General features: G+C 36.2%; 1 protein-coding gene across 1 annotated transcript in view; it reads left to right on the forward strand.

Moving 5' to 3' along the window:
* LOC137277446 (U3 small nucleolar RNA-associated protein 15 homolog) overlaps window positions 1–17,189 on the forward strand; it is a 113,444-nt gene extending 96,255 nt beyond the window's left edge. Inside the window, exons 9-13 of the mRNA XM_067809175.1 lie at window positions 1,734–1,883; window positions 15,441–15,542; window positions 15,663–15,799; window positions 16,106–16,164; window positions 16,911–17,189. Coding sequence (XP_067665276.1) covers window positions 1,734–1,883; window positions 15,441–15,542; window positions 15,663–15,799; window positions 16,106–16,164; window positions 16,911–17,137 — 675 coding nt within the window. The 3' untranslated portion in view covers window positions 17,138–17,189. The remainder of the gene's footprint in view (window positions 1–1,733; window positions 1,884–15,440; window positions 15,543–15,662; window positions 15,800–16,105; window positions 16,165–16,910) is intronic.
* Window positions 17,190–18,010: the final 821 nt, after the last annotated feature.

An 18,010-nucleotide genomic window follows, 5' to 3' on the forward strand; every position in this document is an offset into this window, starting at 1 on the left:
TCATGAGGGCAAAAAGTCTGCTTGTGCCATGCCTCCAATGTCAAAACATACTTGTAGTCGCCATCATGCTTCCTTCGGAAAAGTTAATTTATGGCGTCGATGTTTCTTGCAGATCTTTTCATTATCTCCGTGCTTCAACTCAACTACTTGTGTGATATTGGGAAATAATTAGCTGTTTGTGCCTTCATAGTTCATTTACTCAGAATTTTATTCTTTTTTTTTTCAAAATAAAATGCAATTTTTAGATTAGTTAAACAGAAGTTAATGTTTATTGCAGTGTGACAGAAATTAAGGAAGTCTTTTTTGCCTTAAAATTTTCTATCCATCATTAAGAAGTCTTTTTTATCTTGTTTTCAGTTAGTTTACATATTTTTGTAAAAAGGATTCACCAGTATTTGACAGATTGGGAAGCTGGAAAGAGATATTTGTGTGAAAGATTCCCTATGAAGACCAGGGTTTAGAACATACTTGAGGTCTGACATGTGTGGGCATACAGACGATGATCATAAACATAGATGGTGTTTTAATCTTTTTAATATATTCAGGATTTTCTTTACAACTGATATTGATTATCATGTTGACATGCTTTATGGAGTCCATGACAAGACCATTTTGATGTATGTCTAAATGTCAAAGAGAATTGAAATACTTTCACAAGTGTTAAACTAACTCTTTCTGCTTTTCCTTGACTAGTTTGAACAAATTCAGTGATGACATATTCCTAGAATTATAGGTAACTATAAGCTAAATCTGAAGTAAAATTCTTTGGCTTACATTGTTTTTCATTCACCATATCTCTTTACGTGATTTTTAAGTCATTTCATTTTTAAATCATTAAACGTATTTCAGCAATGTTAGTACCATAGCTACTGTAATTGCATTTCAGATGTTGCATATATGATAATGTGGTATTGCTGTTAAACTATCAAGGAATAATGTATGTTATGGAGTGTTATGGAGTTTCTGAAGTTTCTGAAGCTTCGAGTATTGTGAACAGAACTTGATTTATGACTTGTGAGTGAGAGGAAAGCCTGTTGTTATTTACATGAGACAGGTGTGTCAACATTCACCAGGAAACAAACATCTCACTCTGTGGAAACAACACCATTGTTGCAGCTCAGAATGCCCATGCGTAAACCTTAAACTGCTGTGTGTGTACTCTTCAAATTATGTTTATGAGTTTTGAGACTTGTCAGCTACTGCCTTTGTTAAGACTATGCACACCTAAAGCTAAAATGATTACAGTCAAAACAGAAGTTGACTTTGAGAAATCATACCATTCCAAGCACAGCACAGAGCAATATTTTACAGTTTTAAAGCAACTGTCTGTAAATATTGAGGTGGGATCAGACAATCCAGTGCAAGATATTAAGTAGTTTGCTCTTTAGTGCACACTTGTGCCCCTCAGTCTGGAAAAGATATTTTGTGTAGGATGGGCAGCAAAAATCAGTATTGCCTCTTCAGGTCAAGGCTTGACAGATATTTTGAAAACTCATTTTCTCATGTTATGCAGATGTAATTTTGTATGAAGTGTACAAAATGTACTTATAAATATATTTGTGTCTAATGTGCATTACTCAAAAAATATTAGGGAATACCATATTCTTTCTGATTTTTATACAACATGGTAAGAATTGGAGGATATCTTACTTCTATTGCATGTATAAATATTTTGTATGTTTAGAGATGAAAGTACTGACTGTAAGTATAACAGCATATATGTTTCACTGTAGCCTGATGACAACCTGGTGGTGGTTGGGATGGCCGATGGGCTTCTTTCTATCAAGAAGAGGAAGAAGGATGAAGGGGAAGTGTCAGTCAAGAGGAAGAAGAAAGCCTCCTTCCGCTACACCCTGGCAGGGAAGACCCACATGCCACACCAGGTGAGCTATGCCTCTTTCTGTTAACTTACCTCATAAGTTCAGGTCTTTTCAGCAGACCTCACAAATTCATGTGCTGTCAACTGACCTCACAGGTTAAGGTCCTGTTATCCGACCTCACACCTTCAGGTCCTGCCAACATACCTCATGGGTTCAGGTTCTGTCAACAGATGTTGTACGCTCAGGTTCTGTTAACTGAATCAGATGAATGCTGGCTTGAATCCCTCGTTTTGAACCTTGGTCACCATAGATTTTTGCCCTGTTGCTCAATAGGTATCAAGTGTGTCACCTTTAGTTTTCAGCCCATTTAGGTTGACATGCTGTCATGCAACTGAAATAATCTAATAAACCAGCATCAGTCAAATTCACTTTGTTTCAAATTGTCACAATGGATGATTTTAATTTGCGTCCTGTGTGCCTGAACTCTGGGGTCAGGTAAACTACCTACGATCATCCACACTGTCACTGATAATACTGTATGTGCCAAAACTGTTTAAGTTAAACCACACCCTGATGTTGTAGATCACATTATCAAAACCTTTCACCAGCAAATTACACTGACATCAAAGAAGAGCAAACTCTGTAAAGAACTTTGTTGTAATTTGTTAGCAAGGAGCTGAAAGTGCCTTGTTCAGCATCCAAAGCATGTCATTTGCATCCCAATGAAATTGCCATGGTGACAAAAATGTGTAAGAGTACGTACTTTTTGCGAATAGTCGTTTCATGAAGCAACCTTGTATTTCAGGTGCAGTTCATTTGGCTATCCCAAAAATCTTAAATGGTTCTACGTGATTGATCGTAACTCTCAAACAATTTTAAATGCCACTTCTTTCTAGTGTTTCTGTATTTGGTGCAACATAGACTGCATATTAAGGCTTATATGTTGGCTTTTCTGCAAATACAGTGAAATATTTCACGTTCACTTGTATTAAATACATTTGGAATTGTTGCGTGTTGAGTACAGATAGCGACTTCTGCCCATAGACCTTGAAATTGGAAACACATTGTCAGATGTGATAGTATCAAAAGAAAGCAATGGCTGTGACAGAGGCGGAGAAATCATGAAATGATGGACATATTTGGTGCTAGTTTCTCATGCTGTCGTAATGCACATGTTATATATTTGGGGTCTTGAGATGAACAACAATTTGAAAAGGCTTATCAAATGAAACTGTATTTATGTCCCCTGTGTATGTATACAATAGATGATATTGCACAGAAGAATGCACATAAAACTCCCCATCTAGTTTCTGAAGGATGTATTGGGCTTGGTATGGTACGTCATGGTTCAGTCGGTTTGACCGACATTCACAGTTGTGATGCAGTACTTGAATCATGTATTGAACAGTACTCATTATATAGTATTAATGCAGTACTTGAATCATGTGTTCAACATTACTCATTATATAGTATTAATGCAGTACTTGAATCATGTATTGAACAGTACTCATTATATAGTATTAATGCAGTACTTGAATCATGTGTTCAACATTACTCATTATATAGTATTAATGCAGTACTTGAATCATGTATTGATCAGTACTCATTATATAGTATTAATGCAGTACTTGAATCATGTGTTCAACATTACTCATTATGTAGTATTAATGCAGTACTTGAATCATGTATTGAACAGTACTCATTATGTAGTATTGATGCAGTACTTGAATCATGTATGAACATTACTCATTATGTAGTATTAATGCAGTACTTGAATCATATGTTGAACAGTACTCATTATATAGTATTAATGCAGTACTTGAATCATGTGTTCAACATTACTCATTATATAGTATTAATGCAGTACTTGAATCATGTATTGAACAGTACTCATTATATAGTATTAATGCAGTACTTGAATCATGTATTGAACAGTACTCATTATATAGTATTAATGCAGTACTTGAATCATGTATTGAACAGTACTCATTATATAGTATTAATGCAGTACTTGAATCATGTATTGAACAGTACTCATTATGTAGTATCAATGCAGTACTTGAATCATGTGTTCAACATTACTCATTATATAGTATTAATGCAGTACTTGAATCATGTGTTCAACATTACTCATTATATAGTATTAATGCAGTACTTGAATCATGTGTTCAACATTACTCATTATATAGTATTAATGCAGTACTTGAATCATGTATTGAACAGTACTCATTATGTAGTATTAATGCAGTACTTCAATCATGTATTGAACAGTACTCATTATGTAGTATTAATGCAGTACTTGAATCATGTGTTCAACATTACTCATTATATAGTATTAATGCAGTACTTGAATCATGTGTTCAACATTACTCATTGAGGAGCATCGATGCAGTACATGAAACACATGTTGAAGATAGCTCATTATAGTCTGTTTGAAGTGAAAACATAATGATGAATTTCACTTAAACAAAAAGGTAACTCAAATAAAGTGAAATTTAGAGTGTGACTCTTCATAATTTTACCTTGCCAATTGAACATTTAAATCTCAGGATTATATTCAAATCAGGAAAGAAGTTGTTTAACAAGTGATGATAGTTTCCAATTGCTATTATTGGTTTGTATTACAAGTGGGTACATAACAAGGGGGTAACATTACAAGGGGGTGCGCACATTAAGTGAAATGCCAAGAACAAGTAGGGTTGGTCTAAGTAAATGCTCATTACCCCCTTGTAAAACAAACAAAGTGATTTGTAACTGTGATAATTATTATTTAGGCAACTTTTATCCTTAGTTGAATATAATTCTGAGATTTATATATTCATTTGGCAGGTGAAAATATGAGGATTCACAATCTTAATTTTACCATGTTTGACTTGCTTTTTTGTTTAAAGTGAAATTCATCAGTACGTTTTATTGATGCAGTCATTGAAATATGTGTTGTACATTACAAGGGATCTGTCATGTATTGTTGAAACTTTGTTTACAGTTGGGGTCAGTGTTCTTTGCACAGAATATAGCGGTTGCTGGGTTTATGCTGTCTGAGGCTCAGCTGTTCATGCACTTGACCCACACAGCAGGGTCAGCTTTAGATAAGGAGTATGGAGATGGTCGTCATCTTCTACCTGGGTTCAATCTGATCTGGCACCTTTATGAAGCAAGTGATCAGTGATAGAATGTAGTTATATTCCCAAGATTTAACAAGTACCCAGAGAACAACACTCATGGGTTACAGATGTAGGGATGAAGATTGTGATGACTTTAATCACCCATTCCTCATCAGGTCTTGATCACTTGCTTGATGGAGGATCAGACATCTCTAGCAAAACATAGCATTAAAACAATATTAAAGTTTATTTAGATGTAATCCATAAATGTTTTACTTCTAAATTGGCAATTATAGGAATTTTGTTTATGCACAAAAGGTACTGTGTTTAATTTTGTCTAATGGGAAATGACATGACAAAAGAAAGTAAATAGTGATGGTTTCAATCACTGCCATCATCATTGTCAGATGTTTACTCATGGAACAAAGGGAAATCACTCTTTGATGTGGTGATGACTAAAATGTGCATGGTGTTGTCGTTGATGTGCACGTTGTTGCCTGGACTATGGACAAGCATGCAGGACATGTCGATGTCATGTATTTTTATCTCTGTGTAAGTGACAATGTTTTAGATGAAAGTGAAGTGAGAGAGAGCTACTGGTGTTTTCAAACTGATGTGCATGGAAACAGTGTTTCAAATGGTTTAGCAGGATGCATTTAGAGATTCTGAAAGGAAAGAACAGTTTCATGTTTTGGAATCGAGGAGCAGCTGGTGAGAAACTGTTCTCAGATGGGTTTACGTTCAGAAAACTCCGTGCACAATGTACGAGGGTTAATTGTTTGTCACTGAAGCGTCTCCTTGGCATCGGCTTGTTTCACACAAAACAAATAGAAAGGAAAACTGAAAACTGGATTTTTTGTTATCATCTTCAGTGGTTGTATTTCTGCTCTCATGGAATGCCATTTTTTTTCATGAACTACATCTTATCATTGGATTTTTTCTTTGCATTCTTTATGTGATTGTGTACAGAAAATGGTACAAGAGTTTACTGAGCCAGAGTGAGCATTCTCTCTTGATCAGGATTGACAGTTCAACAGAACCTTTGTCAACTTTCTAAAGTCTACTTGGAAATGAAAAAAGGCCAGAGGACTGTTTCTGGCATTCAAATGACAAAAATATCAAATAAACCTCACCATATTTAAAACTATTCATGATACAATACAAGGTCAAGAAAGTTGAAACAAACAATATAATGTGCTTTTATTGTGTAAAAAGAAGAAGTTAAATGTTAAAGATGTATATGTGTGTAGATGTCTTTGTGCGTTGGTAGATGAGTGTGTGTGCGAGCGTGTGTGTGTATGCGCGCATGTGTATGTGTGTGCGCGTGCATGTGTGCACACATGTTGGTATATAGATGTATATGTGTAGATGGATGTGTATGTTGGTATGTTACATTTATTTATTCCTTATGCAGCAAACTTGTGATAGATATTTACTCAATGATTTTAAAATATGTATATTGTTCAGATGACAACAATCTGATGAAGGTTTCGACTGTTGGTGGTCGAGCCAGATGTACTGAAAAGCAGTCTGATCTTTGTTGGGAATCTTTTGGACATATTAATAGAACATGGAGTTAATCTTCAATACAGTCAAAGCCAGCAGCATGACAAAAGAGGCAGATATTTTCATTGTATGGGGTGTTTGTATGTTTGTATGTGTATCTTGGTAAATGTGTGTGTTTGTAAATGGATGTGTATGTTGGTATATGTGTGTGTGCTGGTAGAAGGGTGTGTTGGTAGATGTCTGTTTGTGTTGATGTCTGTTTGTGTTGATGTCTGTGTGTGTTGGTAGGTAGATGTGTTTGTTGAAACGTGGATGTGTGTGTCGGAACGTGGATGTGTGTGTAGTTGGATGTGCATGTTGGTAGGTGAATGTGCATGTTGGTAGATGGATGTGTGTTTTGGTATATGAATGTGTTGTGGTAGATGTCTGTGTATGTTGGTAGATGGATGTGTATGTGTGTAGATGGCTGTGTGTGTTGGTCAGTGGATGCGTGTGATGACAGATGGATGTGTGTGTGCGTAGATGAATTGTTGTCTGTGTGCTTCTGTTCATCCAGAAGCTTTCATTGTTGAGTCAGATGGTCTGGTGGAAACTGATCCTTCTGTTACTAAGCTGGCAGGTTGCTGTAAATACTTCCAAGTTCAGTGGAGCATGCAGATTCCAGTCGCACATTTGAACATAATGTCAGCGGCTGTGAGAGCAGTCTCTGACATTGTAGTTGGTGACTTAGGATTATCAGCCCATTAAGCATATGTTTCATTCTGGATAGCTCACTGTATCGTACCTTCTCATTTTCAGGTTTTCTGTGTAGGTCTAATCAGCAAACAGTAATGTAGTCTTCTGTTTGTTGAAATGGTTGTTAACAGCTTGACAACGGTACAAGCATTTGTACCGAAACGTCGCAATCACGCAGTAAAGAAGTCGTTATCCATACATCCTATTTGCACAATACCATTGGCAATCAGTTTATACAGAAACGTACCTGGGGTAGATATCTGTAGTACCTATGCCAACAACAAGCACTTCATATTCAGTAGAGATGTCCCAGGCTTTTTAATATGACAGTACACTTCAGCTCATGTAGCTGAAGTAGAGGAAATCCTTCACAAGAAGTGTAACTTTCCAAGGTTAAATCTAGGAAAAAGTAAATTCTGCCTCATAAATCTAAATGTTAGAACAATGTTTTCCTCAGGAACAGAATATCAACCATTTCATTTTCACTTTGTCTATCACTTCCAGAAGATCCTTTGCATAACAAATTTGATGAATCTGTCATATCTTGGATGTGTCTGCCCCAGAAGTACGTGGACACTGACAAACAAGAGGCAGTCAGTGTGTGAGGCTGTAGTCCATGGGAGACAACTCTGTTCTTGCACTGCATGAGGCCAATTTGAAAAAGATTTTATGAAGCATTTGTCAGACATTGGACAGGTATTTGCCAGCAGTACTGCCTGACATAGCTGTTGATCATTGATGCTTAACTGTTATCATGCAAATTCACTTCGCTTTAAGGAACTGACTGATTCTGATTCGCATGTTACGTTGTGTGCGATGAATTATAATGTAATTAGTAGACAGTGGTTCCATTTTAACAAGACCTTAATATCAAGATGGCTGGAAACATTTATATAATTAAAGTAAAAGTGTTGTGTAGGTTTTGAAGTGTAGTGAAATCTGTGTGTTCTGGCATTGGTATTGCATGTCCAAGTTTTTAGCTGTAGTAGAATCCATGTTTGTCAAGAGGGGAATATTGATGTAGCCTCACAACAGAACTTAAATCCTTGGAAGTGTCCTGTATGAATGGGATGCTATTCCAGCACCTGAACTGTTGGTCAGTATGTGGATTTATCCTCTGTGACCATTCATAGTACGATGTATGGAGTGAATGTTGAGAGTAAGAGCCTGTTGTGTATGTTGAATCTTACATTGTGACATTTTGTACAAACATATTTACATTGTGATGCTGTGTATGTACAGATCTTTACAATGTGATGCTGTGTATGTACAGATCTTTTCAATGTGATGCTGTGTATGTACAGATCTTTACATTGTGATGCTGTGTATGTACAGATCTTTTCAATGTGATGCTGTGTATGTACAGATCTTTACATTGTGATGCTGTGTATGTACAGATCTTTACATTGTGATGCTGTGTATGTACAGATCTTTACATTGTGATGTTGTGTATGTACAGATCTTTACATTGTGATGCTGTGTATGTACAGATCTTTACATTGTGATGTTGTGTATGTACAGATCTTTACATTGTGATGCTGTGTATGTACAGATATTTACATTGTGATGCTGTGTATGTACAGATCTTTACATTGTGATGCTGTGTATGTACAGATCTTTACATTGTGATGCTGTGTATGTACAGATCTTTACATTGTGATGCTGTGTATGTACAGATCTTTACATTGTGATGCTGTGTATGTACAGATCTTTACATTGTGATGCTGTGTATGTACAGATCTTTACATTGTGATGCTGTGTATGTACAGATCTTTACATTGTGATGCTGTGTATGTACAGATCTTTACATTGTGATGCTGTGTATGTACAGATCTTTACATTGTGATGCTGTGTATGTACAGATCTTTTCAATGTGATGCTGTGTATGTACAGATCTTTTCATTGTGATGCTGTGTATGTACAGATCTTTACATTGTGATGCTGTGTATGTACAGATCTTTACATTGTGATGTTGTGTATGTACAGATCTTTACATTGTGATGCTGTGTATGTACAGATCTTTACATTGTGATGTTGTGTATGTACAGATCTTTACATTGTGATGCTGTGTATGTACAGATCTTTACATTGTGATGCTGTGTATGTACAGATCTTTACATTGTGATGCTGTGTATGTACAGATCTTTACATTGTGATGTTGTGTATGTACAGATCTTTACATTGTGATGCTGTGTATGTACAGATATTTACATTGTGATGCTGTGTATGTACAGATCTTTACATTGTGATGCTGTGTATGTACAGATCTTTACATTGTGATGCTGTGTATGTACAGATCTTTACATTGTGATGCTGTGTATGTACAGATCTTTACATTGTGATGCTGTGTATGTACAGATCTTTACATTGTGATGCTGTGTATGTACAGATCTTTACATTGTGATGCTGTGTATGTACAGATCTTTACATTGTGATGCTGTGTATGTACAGATCTTTTCAATGTGATGCTGTGTATGTACAGATCTTTTCATTGTGATGCTGTGTATGTACAGATCTTTACATTGTGATGCTGTGTATGTACAGATCTTTACATTGTGATGTTGTGTATGTACAGATCTTTACATTGTGATGCTGTGTATGTACAGATCTTTACATTGTGATGTTGTGTATGTACAGATCTTTACATTGTGATGCTGTGTATGTACAGATCTTTACATTGTGATGCTGTGTATGTACAGATCTTTACATTGTGATGCTGTGTATGTACAGATCTTTACTTTGTGATGCTGTGTATGTACAGATCTTTACATTGTGATGCTGTGTATGTACAGATCTTTACATTGTGATGCTGTGTATGTACAGATCTTTACATTGTGATGCTGTGTATGTACAGATCTTTTCATTGTGATGCTGTGTATGTACAGATCTTTACATTGTGATGCTGTGTATGTACATATCTATATATTGTGATGCTGTGTATGTACAGATCTTTACAATGTGATGTTGTGTATGTACTTATCTATATATTGTGAGGCTGTGTATGTACAGATCTTTGCATTGTGATGCTGTGTATGTACAGATCTTTACATTGTGATGCTGTGTATGTACAGATCTTTACATTGTGATGCTGTGTATGTACAGATCTTTACAATGTGATGCTGTGTATGTACAGATCTTTACAATGTGATGTTATGTACAGATCTTTACATTGTGATGCTGTGTATGTACAGATCTTTTCATTGTGATGCTGTGTATGTACAGATCTTTACATTGTGATGCTGTGTATGTACAGATCTTTACATTGTGATGCTGTGTATGTACATATCTCTGTATTGTGATGCTGTGTATGTACAGATCTTTACATTGTGATGTTGTGTATGTACAGATCTTTACATTGTGATGCTGTGTATGTACAGATCTTTACATTGTGATGCTGTGTATGTACAGATCTTTACATTGTGATGCTGTGTATGTACAGATCTTTACTTTGTGATGCTGTGTATGTACAGATCTTTACATTGTGATGCTGTGTATGTACAGATCTTTACATTGTGATGCTGTGTATGTACAGATCTTTACATTGTGATGCTGTGTATGTACAGATCTTTTCATTGTGATGCTGTGTATGTACAGATCTTTACATTGTGATGCTGTGTATGTACAGATCTTTACATTGTGATGCTGTGTATGTACATATCTATATATTGTGATGCTGTGTATGTACAGATCTTTACAATGTGATGCTGTGTATGTACAGATCTTTCCATTGTGATGCTGTGTATGTACAGATCTTTTCATTGTGATGCTGTGTATGTACAGATCTTTACAATGTGATGCTGTGTATGTACAGATCTTTACATTGTGATGCTGTGTATGTACAGATCTTTACAATGTGATGTTGTGTATGTACAGATCTTTACATTGTGATGCTGTGTATGTACATATCTATATATTGTGATGCTGTGTATGTACAGATCTTTTCATTGTGATGCTGTGTATGTACAGATCTTTTCAATGTGATGCTGTGTATGTACAGATCTTTACATTGTGATGCTGTGTATGTACAGATCTTTTCAATGTGATGCTGTGTATGTACAGATCTTTACAATGTGATGTTGTGTATGTACATATCTATATATTGTGATGCTGTGTATGTACAGATCTTTACAATGTGATGCTGTGTATGTACAGATCTTTTCAATGTGATGCTGTGTATGTACAGATCTTTACACTGTGATGTTGTGTATGTACAGATCTTTTCAATGTGATGCTGTGTATGTACAGATCTTTTCATTGTGATGCTGTGTATGTACAGATCTTTTCAATGTGATGCTGTGTATGTACAGATCTTTACATTGTGATTTTGTGTATGTACAGATCTTTTCAATGTGATGCTGTGTATGTACAGATCTTTACAATGTGATGTTGTGTATGTACATATCTATATATTGTGATGCTGTGTATGTACAGATCTTTACATTGTGATGCTGTGTATGTACAGATCTTTTCATTGTGATGCTGTGTATGTACAGATCTTTACATTGTGATGCTGTGTATGTACAGATCTTTACATTGTGATGCTGTGTATGTACAGATCTTTACATTGTGATGCTGTGTATGTACAGATCTTTACATTGTGATGCTGTGTATGTACAGATCTTTACATTGTGATGCTGTGTATGTACAGATCTTTACATTGTGATGTTGTGTATGTACAGATCTTTACATTGTGATGCTGTGTATGTACAGATCTTTTCATTGTGATGCTGTGTATGTACAGATCTTTATATTGTGATGCTGTGTATGTACAGATCTTTTCATTGTGATGTTGTGTATGTACAGATCTTTTCAATGTGATGCTGTGTATGTACAGATCTTTACATTGTGATGCTGTGTATGTACATATCTATATATTGTGATGCTGTGTATGTACAGATCTTTACATTGTGATGTTGTGTATGTACAGATCGTTTCAATGTGATGTTGTGTATGTACAGATCTTTTCAATGTGATGCTGTGTATGTACAGATCTTTTCAGTGTGATGTTGTGTATGTACAGATCTTTTCAATGTGATGCTGTGTATGTACAGATCTTTACATTGTGATGCTGTGTATGTACATATCTATATATTGTGATGCTATGTATGTACAGATCTTTTCATTGTGATGCTGTGTATGTACAGATCTTTTCAATGTGATGCTGTGTATGTACAGATCTTTTCAATGTGATGTTGTGTATGTACAGATCTTTACATTGTGATGCTGTGTATGTACAGATCTTTACAATGTGATGTTGTGTATGTACTTATCTATATATTGTGAGGCTGTGTATGTACAGATCTTTGCATTGTGATGCTGTGTATGTACAGATCTTTACATTGTGATGCTGTGTATGTACAGATCTTTACATTGTGATGCTTTGTATGTACAGATCTTTGCATTGTGATGCTGTGTATGTACAGATCTTTTCATTGTGATGCTGTGTATGTACAGATCTTTACATTGTGATGCTGTGTATGTACAGATCTTTACAATGTGATGCTGTGTATGTACATATCTATATATTTTGATGCTGTGTATGTACATATCTATATATTGTGATGCTGTGTGTGTACAGATCTTTACATTGTGATGCTGTGTGTGTACAGATCTTTACATTTTGATGCTGTGTATGTACAGATCTTTTCAATGTGATGTTGTGTATGTACAGATCTTTACATTGTGATGCTGTGTATGTACAGATCTTTACATTGTGATGTTGTGTATGTACAGATCTTTACATTGTGATGTTGTGTATGTACAGATCTTTTCAATGTGATGTTGTGTATGTACAGATCTTTACATTGTGATGCTGTGTATGTATAGATCTTTACATTGTGATGCTGTATATGTACAGATCTCTGTATTGTGATGCTGTGTATGTACAGATCTTTTCAATGTGATGCTGTGTATGTACAGATCTTTCCATTGTGATGCTGTGTATGTACAGATCTTTTCATTGTGATGCTGTGTATGTACAGATCTTTACAATGTGATGCTGTGTATGTACAGATCTTTACATTGTGATGCTGTGTATGTACAGATCTTTACAATGTGATGTTGTGTATGTACAGATCTTTACATTGTGATGCTGTGTATGTACATATCTATATATTGTGATGCTGTGTATGTACAGATCTTTTCATTGTGATGCTGTGTATGTACAGATCTTTTCAATGTGATGCTGTGTATGTACAGATCTTTACATTGTGATGCTGTGTATGTACAGATCTTTTCAATGTGATGCTGTGTATGTACAGATCTTTACAATGTGATGTTGTGTATGTACATATCTATATATTGTGATGCTGTGTATGTACAGATCTTTACAATGTGATGCTGTGTATGTACAGATCTTTTCAATGTGATGCTGTGTATGTACAGATCTTTACATTGTGATGTTGTGTATGTACAGATCTTTTCAATGTGATGCTGTGTATGTACAGATCTTTTCATTGTGATGCTGTGTATGTACAGATCTTTTCAATGTGATGCTGTGTATGTACAGATCTTTACATTGTGATTTTGTGTATGTACAGATCTTTTCAATGTGATGCTGTGTATGTACAGATCTTTACAATGTGATGTTGTGTATGTACATATCTATATATTGTGATGCTGTGTATGTACAGATCTTTACATTGTGATGCTGTGTATGTACAGATCTTTTCATTGTGATGCTGTGTATGTACAGATCTTTACATTGTGATGCTGTGTATGTACAGATCTTTACATTGTGATGCTGTGTATGTACAGATCTTTTCAATGTGATGCTGTGTATGTACAGATCTTTACATTGTGATGCTGTGTATGTACAGATCTTTACATTGTGATGCTGTGTATGTACAGATCTTTTCATTGTGATGTTGTGTATGTACAGATCTTTACATTGTGATGCTGTGTATGTACAGATCTTTTCATTGTGATGCTGTGTATGTACAGATCTTTACATTGTGATGCTGTGTATGTACAGATCTTTTCATTGTGATGTTGTGTATGTACAGATCTTTTCAATGTGATGCTGTGTATGTACAGATCTTTACATTGTGATGCTGTGTATGTACATATCTATATATTGTGATGCTGTGTATGTACAGATCTTTACATTGTGATGTTGTGTATGTACAGATCGTTTCAATGTGATGTTGTGTATGTACAGATCTTTTCAATGTGATGCTGTGTATGTACAGATCTTTTCAGTGTGATGTTGTGTATGTACAGATCTTTTCAATGTGATGCTGTGTATGTACAGATCTTTACATTGTGATGCTGTGTATGTACATATCTATATATTGTGATGCTATGTATGTACAGATCTTTTCATTGTGATGCTGTGTATGTACAGATCTTTTCAATGTGATGCTGTGTATGTACAGATCTTTTCAATGTGATGTTGTGTATGTACAGATCTTTACATTGTGATGCTGTGTATGTACAGATCTTTACAATGTGATGTTGTGTATGTACAGATCTTTACATTGTGATGCTGTGTATGTACAGATCTTTTCAATATGATGCTGTGTATGTACAGATCTTTACATTGTGATGCTTTGTATGTACAGATCTTTGCATTGTGATGCTGTGTATGTACAGATCTTTTGATTGTGATGCTGTGTATGTACAGATCTTTACATTGTGATGCTGTGTATGTACAGATCTTTACAATGTGATGCTGTGTATGTACATATCTATATATTTTGATGCTGTGTATGTACATATCTATATATTGTGATGCTGTGTGTGTACAGATCTTTACATTTTGATGCTGTGTATGTACAGATCTTTTCAATGTGATGTTGTGTATGTACAGATCTTTACATTGTGATGCTGTGTATGTACAGATCTTTACATTGTGATGTTGTGTATGTACAGATCTTTACATTGTGATGTTGTGTATGTACAGATCTTTTCAATGTGATGTTGTGTATGTACAGATCTTTACATTGTGATGCTGTGTATGTACAGATCTTTACATTGTGATGCTGTATATGTACAGATCTTTTCAATGTGATGTTGTGTATGTACAGATCTTTACATTGTGATGTTGTGTATGTACAGATCTTTACATTGTGATGTTGTGTATGTACAGATCTTTACATTGTGATGTTGTGTATGTAGATCTTTATACATGTATTTTGATGCTGTGCTTGTACAGATCTTTATATCGTGATGTTGTGTATGTACAGATATATATATTGTGATGCTGTGTATGTACAGATAGTTACATTGTGATGCTGTGTATGTACAGATAGTTACATTGTGATGTTCCTTACAGGGCGACCTGGTGGTGGAACACAAGAGGAGGGAGCACCTGGCCAAGTATGATGTATACTTCAGGAAGTTCCAGTACTCAAAGGCCCTGGATGCAGCTTTCAATGTGAGTACTGAACCTAAGGCCCATGCATTTGTGACAAAGTGAGTTGCAGTTAAGTGCCATGCTATGATGATCATTGTTATGATGGAGAATGGATGTTGATGTTCACTGGTGTTCTTGCAGCCCAAGCTGACACTGTTTGACAAGCCGGAGATCACTGTAAGTGTGATCCAGGAACTGATTCGTCGCGGAGCACTACGAGCAGCACTGGCTGGTCGACCTCCGTCATACCTCAAGACTGTCATCAAATTCATCAGGAGGTAAAACCAGTTGTGTGTTTAATAATTTAAAATGACCAATATTAAATACTCAACACAGGCTTTCAAGAAAATTCGGTTGGGGTGTACTGTCCATTGACCATCAATTAGAAAGGTACTTTGCCAGGTGACAAATATGATTAGAGAATAGTTACATAAAATTCAGCTGTAGAAATTTATGCGTATGAAAATGAGTTTTGAATATATAGTTACTTTGGCATAGCCATAATCTCAGCCTAGATGGATGGCACTATCATTTCATGTCTAATTATGCTTGCATTTCACAACTTACTGTGCTATATGCTCCAGAAACATCACAGACCAGCGCTTTGCTCACACCCTCACTGATGTGGCCAATCTCCTTATAGGTAAGACTTCACTCATTTACTGCTTTTTACAAAAAATGGTACCCATGACGTTTGGTCCTCTGAAAAAGTGGTTAGAAGTTGGAAAGCAGTTTGGTGTGTTTATGTGTCCAGGTATTAGACTGCCAAGATGGTGGATAACAAACAGAGGTAAAGTTGGAACAAGATTGAGTGAAGGTACATATACTGTCATAGTCTTAAAGTGTCAAAATTGTAGGCACTTTGTGTAGTGTCTGACAAAAAAAGGAATGGTGTACACCCCCTGTTCCAGAACTCTACAAGTGAAGAGTCATAATTTTAAGTGTATAATACGGCTCCATATCTGACCACCAGCATCCTTGAAGAAAAATTAGTCGTGTGAGTGTATGTTATGTTCCAAAGGTCGCGGATATTGCTCATGGAGTCAACCGATAATTTACCATGACGTCAGTAAATACTGGACTGTGATTGGTTAGTCAAGGGCATTCAGAGATATATAATCATGTTATATACACGGTTATGTTTGAATGGAGATAAACTGTGTTGGAAAGTCAAGCTACCCATTTGGTTTTAAATAAAATTTAGAGCTACTATAATTTCATTATATGCCTCTGATTTTCCAACACCGTATGTTTATCTCTTAGGTATGAACACAAACAGATATGGCCACCTGTGGATATTTACTGACAGCAGTGTGATTTAACATATATGCTTCTAATGACTGTTGATCTCAAACTGATTATGTTCATGTATTTCGTGTGGTGTTGCAGACTTGTATTCTGACCAGATTGGACAAGGGACGGAACTGGACAACCAGCTGGGTCAGCTGAGGGAGGTGCTGGGCATTGAGATGCTGTACATGAAAGACTTGCTGGAGCTGATGGGGGCTATGGACACCTTGTTCTCAGCCGCCACGCCCCTCTCCACCCCCGACAGAGACACAGACACCACCCCAAATATCACTCTCACACCATCCACCTCAGCTCAGACTGTGTGACCTCTGCTCTCTTCACTAATGTACATTTGTAAATAAAAAGTCAAAGAAGTCATACTGTCCTTTATTATGAATACATGATTGATTTTGTTCAACCCATAGGGATTTGTAGGTTAGTGATGATTGGATTACTGTTTGCTAATGATGAAAATGAGGGGACTTGGGTCACTGGAAGGTGAGGCAGTTCACCATGGAGAATTGTACCCTTGAAACATGCCAAGAAGCTGGTTCAGAATTCCACTGGGTTTGACCAGTGTGTGAAGAGACCTGCTTGCCTGACTACTGAAACTGAACACTATTGTAGCATTGTACTCAGCTTGCTGACCCTCAATTCCTTCTCCCATCCATTAATGATCCAGTTCTTGTGTTGGTCACCATCTGGTACGTTCATTTGGTGGAGGGACCAGTGAAGTGACATGCTTTAGACTTGCTTCTGATAAAACAACATGTGTGCCTTTTGGACAGTGTCTTTTATATGCCAGTATAAAGTCCACTTAGTTAGTTCATTGACTTTGGAAGATTTTCAGTCTTTTGTGAGTGCAGCCAATTCCACGGAAACTGAGGAAGGTGAGATGGAGGGAAATGTAATAGTGCTGTTAGTGCTTGAGAAGGTTTGATATGTAGTGGTGAATGTACTAGCTGGCCAGACTGGGAGTTTGACTCCACATACATGTGCAGTGCATGGTGTCATCAGCGCTGATGTTTTGGAATACTCTTGTAAGACACAAAGAACTCATCATCAAGGATGGAGTCTTTCATTTTAGTTCCAGTTCTTTCCTCCACCATGAAGGTTCACGGTCATAGTTGATTGAGGTTCTGTGTCAACAAAGGTTGTTAAAACAGATGCTGCTACTGGTGGCTGGTTGATACTGGGTG

The sequence above is a fragment of the Haliotis asinina genome, chromosome 3, assembly GCF_037392515.1.
Source record: "Haliotis asinina isolate JCU_RB_2024 chromosome 3, JCU_Hal_asi_v2, whole genome shotgun sequence".
Lineage (NCBI taxonomy): Eukaryota > Metazoa > Mollusca > Gastropoda > Lepetellida > Haliotidae > Haliotis > Haliotis asinina.